Genomic DNA, 7630 nt, shown 5'->3' on the forward strand with positions numbered 1-7630 from the left:
AAGGTGAACACATCACAAACCCTTTCGGGTAGATGGCCCTGCTCAATCTGTAGAAAAGGTGTAGGTAGAAACTCCATAAGATGTACCCAGTATAAGCTATAGATGCATAAGAGGTGCAGCAACATCAAAGTAAGGTTAACCGGGAAGATAGCTTTCGTGTGTGGCAGATGCACAGGGGCAATAAACACTGAAGATGTACAGAAAACATCCCATCACATGCCAGGGGAAAAAAACTAGAAGTAGTTGATAGCTTCTGCTACCTAGGTGACCAAGTCTGTAGTGGGGTTGGATGCTCGGAGAGTGTTGCTACTAGAATAAGAATAGCCTGGGCAAAGTTCAGAAAGTTCCTACCTCTACTGGTGACAAAGGGCCTCTTGCTCAGAGTGAAATGTAGATTGTATGATGCATGCTTCATGGCAGTGAAACATGGGTCATGACTGCTGAAGACATGCGTAGGCTCGAAAGAAATGAAGCTAGCATGATCCGCTGGATGTGTAATGTCAGTGTGCACACACGACAGAGTGTAATCGCCTGGAGAGAAATGTTGGACATAAGAATCATCAGATATGGTGTGCAAGAGAGACGACTGTGCTGGTATGGTCATGTACTATGGATGGATGAGGAGAGCAACATGCCATACTTGAAGAGACTTAGTGCATCAATTACATCAAAATTAAAATCAAATCTAACCACAATCAAATGGAAATTGTAGTTGTGGCTGATGCCAGTACTGCCTGACTGGTTCTCATGCTGGTGGAACGCAATAAGCACCATTCATGCATGGGTCATTGCCAGTGCTGCCTGACTGGCTCCCCGTTCCGGTGGCACATAAAAAGCACCCACTGCACTCTCGGAGTGGTTGGCATTAGGAAGGGCATCCAGCTGTAGAAACATTGCCAGGTCAGATTGGAGCCTGGTGCGACTTCCTGGCTTGCCAGAACCCAGTCAAACCGTCCAACCCATGCCAGCATGGAAAACAGACGTTAAATGATGATGATGATGAATGATAATAATAATGATAATAATGTAAAAGAAAAGTTTTTTTATTGTTTGGTTATGCCCTGATTTGTTGATATTGATTTTATTTTTTGTTTTGTTTGATTTTCTTTCTCTCTCTTTCTCTCACTCTTTTTTTTATCTAATTTCTTTTTTCTCATATACTCATAAACCATTCAGAATATGACCCTTTGTTACAAGGTAATAACATAGGTATAATTTTTTTAATTAATTAGAAATACAGAACTAAACAAAATTACCCTCCTTTTCTCTTTTAGTTTTATTTCCTGCTTACTATGCAATATTTCTCCATGCTTTGTAATTCCAGTTTGGCAGAATTCCATATTAAAGTAGATCTGTGTTGTTTTGTTGATTTTCGAACAGACTAGTGTAAAAATCCAATCTCCTTCTTTGCTGACATTTTAAATGTTCACTACTAATTAGACAATTTTAGTTTTAGTTGCACAGTACCAAAAATATCTCATCATCTTTCTTTCTTTTTCAGCTGCCTCTCACTTCTTTCTGTCTGCCTTTTTTGCTATATGTGTGTGTGTGTGTGTGTGTGTGTGTGTGTGTGTGTGCGTGTGTTATGTCTAAGTCTTACATCTTGTTACATGATGGTGCATGGCTCATTGGTAAGCATCGGGCTCACAATCATGAGGTAGTGAGTTCGAATCCCGGACCAGGCTGTGTGTTGTGTTCTTGAGCAACACACTTTATTTCACATTGCTTCAGTTCACTCAGCTGCAGAAATGAGTTGCAACATCATTGGTGCCAAGCTGTATTGACCTTTGTCTTTCCCTTGGATAACGTTGGTGACTTGGAGAGGGGAGGCTGATATACATGTGTGACTGCTAGTCTTTCATAGACAACCTTGCCCAGACTTTTGCCTTGGGGAGTAACTTTCTAGGTGCAATCCCATGGTCATTCATGATTGAATGGAATCTTTACTTTTACATCTTGTTACATCTAAGGCTGGACAATTGGTGTGTTAATTTATCTCCATTGAGAGGAAAAACATGTTAACGACTGTCATTTTGTGCCCCTTCCTCACCTAATTGCCCCTCCCCTTCCTTCCCATATTGTCTTTTCTTTGATGACATGTTATTTCAGGAAATTGATTACTGATTGCTTCACATTATCACTCACTCTCCTTTACAGTTAGTTGCAGTTGCCACAGATATTTATTTATCTTCCTTCAAAGTGAGGATACTTCCAGTAAATCAAGAATTGATAATGATTAGCATCTAGTTTGCATTTTATTCATTCTTATTTAAATTCATAGCACTGGCCGCTGAGTTATTTAATTCAGCTAATTTATATATGTATTTATCAATTTGTAAACAAACCCAAAGGCTATTAAATTTTGGAGAAAAGCAGCCACATAGGTCTTTTTATAATAACTGCAATTATATATTATTTTTTTATAATAATAATATTATAGGCTCTAATTAAAGTGACTTATCTTAACAAACAGACTGAAAAAAGAAAAAAGAATCACTGGAAATTGAACATAAATAACACCAATGCTTACACAGCTCCGTACACACCCAACTCAGCCATGTAGCCCCCCCCACCATCAATTTCAGCCATATTTGATGTATAAATATTTTCTGTCTGTATTTATATTTATCAATTTGTAAACAAACACAAGGGCTGTTAAATTTCAGAGAAAAGCAACCACATAGGTCTTGTTACCGTCAATTTGTTTAGATTAGTCCCTTTAATTGGAGTCTATATCATTATTATTATTATTATTATTATTATTATTATTATTATTAAAAAATAATATATATTAACAGTTGTTATGTATATATATATATACAAGTTGATGTACCTGGTAATTCCTGGGAAAGCAGGGCTTGGTTCCGTTCTCATAGTTGTTTCGCTAATTCAGTAACAACAATACAAAGTATGTAGCCCTTAAAACGGTTTCTGTGCATTTACAGAGAATATCAAAATGTCTTACAGAGGATCTTGTTTTTAGGAATTCCCAATAAGTTATGAAAACCCAAATTGTGAAGTCAGTTATGTAATTACACGAAATTAGTTACCCAATAGTAAGAATTGAAATTAAGCAATTAATTCTGGTTAGAAAACTCTGGGTAGCTAAATTTCAGAATTTTTTTTTTTTTGATTGTTTTTAATATTGTTATTATTAAGGCAGTGAACTGGCAGAATTGTTACTATGTCAGGTGAAATGTTTAGTGCTATTTTGTCCATCTTTCCCTTCTGGGTTGAAATTCCATCGACATTCTATGCATTTCATAGTTGTAATTGACCTGTTGACCTGTTTTTGCAAGAGACGTTTTACTTCTTAATACAACAATAATAGAAACGATCTGTCTGTGCAATTATGCAAGTTTGGATTCTATACCAAAATCATAAAGACAAATACACCATCTTTTATATGTAGGTATAACAAAAGATTTTAACAGAATAGAATGTTAATTGAGCAAAGAGTCCTCTCAATTATTAAAGAAGTAAAAAGTATAATATAACTTGTGCTGTCATGTTCAAAGAACAGCTGAAGTCCTTATATTACAGGTTTCAAAAAATCATATATTTGTTTTGCCTTAGGCTCTCAATTGCTGATGGTGTTGTAAAGGTACTGTTGTAATATCTGGTATGTTATAAACATTTTTATACCTGGTGCAGCCAATATCTCTCTAGGTTAAATTATGGTCAATTTCTTCTAGAGAGACAAAGACAGAAGGAATGGGAGAGGAATCAACTCCAATGTTGGACTAGTATTTAATTTAATTGTTTGAAATGGATGAAAGTAAAGTTGGCCTTTGCAGTATTTGAACTCAGAGCATAGAAAATTGAAAGATTACCACAAAGTATTCTTTCCAACCCTCTAGTGACTCAGTCAATTCAATGCCTGCATGTAGATGTTAAAATGTAGATCCATTGCAAAGACAGTTAATGTTGACATTAGTTGTAGTTCTTGTGCATCAGCTTCCAAATATTCACTTCATCTGTTTAGCCAACACCAGATTTTGTCACTATTATTATCAGTGTAGTTGATACCAGAACTGAGTTAATGATGAAATATAATGCAAATTTTAATCACTGGCTTGAGACAGTCAAAAGCAACAATATACCTACTTATTAGCAGTTAATTCATGGGTTCAAAGAACTCTCGTGGCAGTCTCCATTCCCATGTTTAGACTGTTAATGTTTGTTCCTTGCACACATTCTAAAACCTTTCCAAATTTAGATTTTCATTTTTCAGTGTTTCAGTTCTTGTATATGTTGAGAACAAGTACTTTTCTCTACTATCCAATTGTTTAACTTGCTATTGGCATATACAAAGTATTCAGGCTAAATTTGACAGTTTGCATAAAAGGCAAAGAAAACAAAATATCCTATCCAAGAATAAACGTATTTTAAAAAATCAAAAGATGCCAAGAGATAGATAACAGTTTACTCAAAGTAGCTGCCCTCAACTTCCACAATGGCCTCAAGATGGTTCCAGAACCTGGCACATGCATTCCTCACTGGGTCCCTGAGAAGAATTTTGAATACCTCTTTGATCTTGACCAGCAGTTCAGCCTTGGTGTTGCAGGCATTGTGGTTGGTGTTTTTCTCAACTGTGCACCACACATAATGATCCATGAGGTTACAACTGGAGGAATTAGGAGACTAGAAATTGGCACTGGTGAAGTTGTAAAAATTTGCTGACTGGAGGTATGGCAAGGAGCCAAATCCTCTTGCCACATATCCTTTTGCCACCTTACAGCACATCTTCTCCAGCCAAGGTTTGACCACAGCCTTCAGCAACTTCATGTAGCTGTCTGAATTGAGTTTAAGACCTTGTTGAAAGATGTGGGGCAACATGACATCACCTTCATAGGAGACACATTCAAAAACCATTATAGTTTGAGGGAACTTGGTTTTCATGGTACATGGGACATCACATGGATTGTGGGCAAGCCATCTGTTGTTCTAGGTGTTGTGCAACTGGTCCTGACAGAAGTTCCTTTCATCTGAGAACCAGATCATCTTCTGCTCAACAGGATGCCTCAGTTTGTTCAGGAATTTATTTGTTTTTGTTAAGTTGTTCTTGGTTGTCAGAACTTGTCTCTTGTACAAGTGGTAGTGAAGGTCCTCATTCAGGGCTAGCGTCATGATGCCAACTTCAATACACATTTCTCTTGCCAAAGTCTGGATCCCCTTGCTTGGATCTGCCAAAGTCTAGATCCCTTGCAGTTGCTGGATGAATTCCAACATGCAGACATAATCAAAAGGTCCACTGTGTCCCTTCCTTCTGGCTACAGCTTCATAGCCTCCATTGCAGCTGTCCATGTCATGTCTTATAGCCTTACAGTGTTCACAGAGTATTGAGCAGCAGTCATGATTTTGGCATTTTGATACCCAGTGTGAATCATCATGACACAGGTAACTCTGAGACAAGTAACTCTTTTTCAATACACAAATGGCTTCCAGTCCTCTATGCCAGCTAGCTTTTTCACAGCTACAACTTTAATCTTCATACTCTCTAAAACTGTTAACCAATACACCAAGTTGTTCCTCAAAAAAGGAGACATAAAAAAATCATCAATTTTAGCCTGAAAACTGTAGTTAAAAAAGACCACTGCTATTTTATTAGGTTGTCAAGAAAGTTCTTGCGGTTTTTAACCTTTAAATTCAGATGCACATATCTCAGCTCAAACAAAACGTTATTAATTGAAATAAACATCATCAGAATCAACACACTTTTACCAACATGAAACAATTTTATTTATGCCAGTAGCATAAAAATCCTGAATTCTGGTGGTGATGAAGTTACTGAAGGCGTGTTTGGCATCGTCTTGGTTTTTGAAGCATTTCTCACACATGAAGTTGTTGAAATGCTTGCAAAAGTGGTAGTCGGTAGGCGAGAGGTCTGGTGAGTATGGCAGATGAGGCAGAGTTTCGTAGCCCAATTCGTCCAACTTCTGCAGGTTCAGTTGTGCGACGTGCAACTGAGCGTTGTCGTGGAGAAGAATTGGTCCTTTTCTATTGACCAACGCTGGCTGTTGTCGGAATTTCTTATGCATTTCATCCATTTGCTGACAGTACTTCTCTGCCATAATGGTTTCGCTTGGATCTAAAAAGCTGTGATGAATGAGACCGGCCGCAGACCACCAAACAGTCACCATGACCTTCTTTTGGTGCGACTTTGGCTTCGGGAAGTGCTGTGAAGCTTCGTTGGAGTCCAACCACTGAGCTGAGCATTGCCGCACTTTTCATTGCAAATCACAATCCGGTTGAGAAATGGGTCATTCTTGTTGCGTAAAAGAAGGGAAGACGACATTACAAAACGGTGTTTCTTTTTGGTTGTTGTTCAATTCGTGTGGCTCCCATTTCTCAGGTATTTTTGTTTTTCCAATCTCTTTCAAGTGGTTGGAAATTGCCGTATACGTAAGCTCTCAAACAGTTGTGCGTGGATTGGCTTTCACTAAGGCTCTCAGTTGATTGTTGTCAACATCCGATGGCCGACCACTACGCTTATCATCTTCAAGACTCTCGTCGCGGCTACAAAATTTCTTGAACCACCATTGTGCTGTATGTTCATTAGTGATTCCTGGGCCATACGCATTGTTGATATCGCAAGCTGTTTCAGCAGCTTTTCGACCTAGCTTCAGCTGTGGAATAAGAAAATTGTGCGAATTTGCATTTTATCCATGTTGTATTCAACGTTCTGGAAAAAATGGCCTAATTATTCAAAAAGAAAAAGAATAACACGATTAGATAGAGCGAAAAACGGGCTTTAAAATGATATATAAAGTCAAAGTAATTTAATGAAAATTCATTTGAAAATACATCATTTAAAACCAAAATTAAAAATTCCCCAAGAACTTTCTTGACAACCTAATATTTGGTTGCTGACTGCTGAAAGTTAAGTTTCTATGACTGTATTTTGATCTTTATAAGCTGAGACTTGACAATATTAGCTAATTTACTGGCTGATTTTAATTACAGTGCTTTAAATTACCAAGCTGAATTTCTTTCTGAAGCCTTGCTGATACTCGTTCATCTATTTCCTTCACTTGAATTATATTTTCCACTTTATTACAGATTTTTAAATTTCAAGCATAAAAAAAAAGCTTATTAAATTTTTAAATTCTATTATTTAAAACATTTTTGATTCTTAGCCTTTATTTTAATAGTGAAGAACTTGCATTATTGTTGATTCTCTGTTCACTTAGAAAACCTATTCTATTATATACATAAAAAAATGTAAAATATTCATAGAATTATTATAGAGAGATCATTCTTTTATTTAAGAAAATATAATATTTTCTTTATTTATTTCATCTAAAAAACATGTTAGTATGTTAATCACAAGTGTTTCTTTAAGACATAATTTTCTACCTGTGATTTTGTAGGTTACCCATATCCAGCACCACCTCCAGGACAACCTGTACCAGGATCAATTCCTCCACCCTATGCACAGCCTATTCCCAGTAAGAATGTAGTTTTTCTCATATCCCTTCTTTCCACCCCCAGTTTTCTTCTCCTGCTTCTCTGTTCACTAATTGTATGTATTTATCTTTCTCTCTCATATATATGTGTGTGTGTGTGTGTGTGTGTATATATATATATATATATATATATATATATATATATATATATATATATATAT

At 36.6% G+C, this 7630-nt stretch overlaps 1 protein-coding gene across 3 annotated transcripts in view; it reads left to right on the forward strand.

The window, feature by feature from the left end:
- LOC106867966 (protein TsetseEP-like) overlaps nucleotides 1–7630 on the forward strand; it is an 88449-nt gene that overhangs the window by 74495 nt on the left and 6324 nt on the right. For 2 of the 3 annotated variants that reach the window (XM_014913080.2, XM_014913151.2), the window contains one exon: nucleotides 7374–7451. In XM_014913080.2, coding sequence (XP_014768566.1) covers nucleotides 7374–7451 — 78 coding nt within the window. Of the gene's footprint in view, nucleotides 1–1176; nucleotides 1198–7373; nucleotides 7452–7630 lie in introns of all 3 variants that reach the window. The other variant, XM_052971144.1, reaches the window with a different exon arrangement.

This window comes from Octopus bimaculoides, chromosome 10, assembly GCF_001194135.2.
Source record: "Octopus bimaculoides isolate UCB-OBI-ISO-001 chromosome 10, ASM119413v2, whole genome shotgun sequence".
Classification (NCBI taxonomy): Eukaryota; Metazoa; Mollusca; class Cephalopoda; order Octopoda; family Octopodidae; genus Octopus; species Octopus bimaculoides.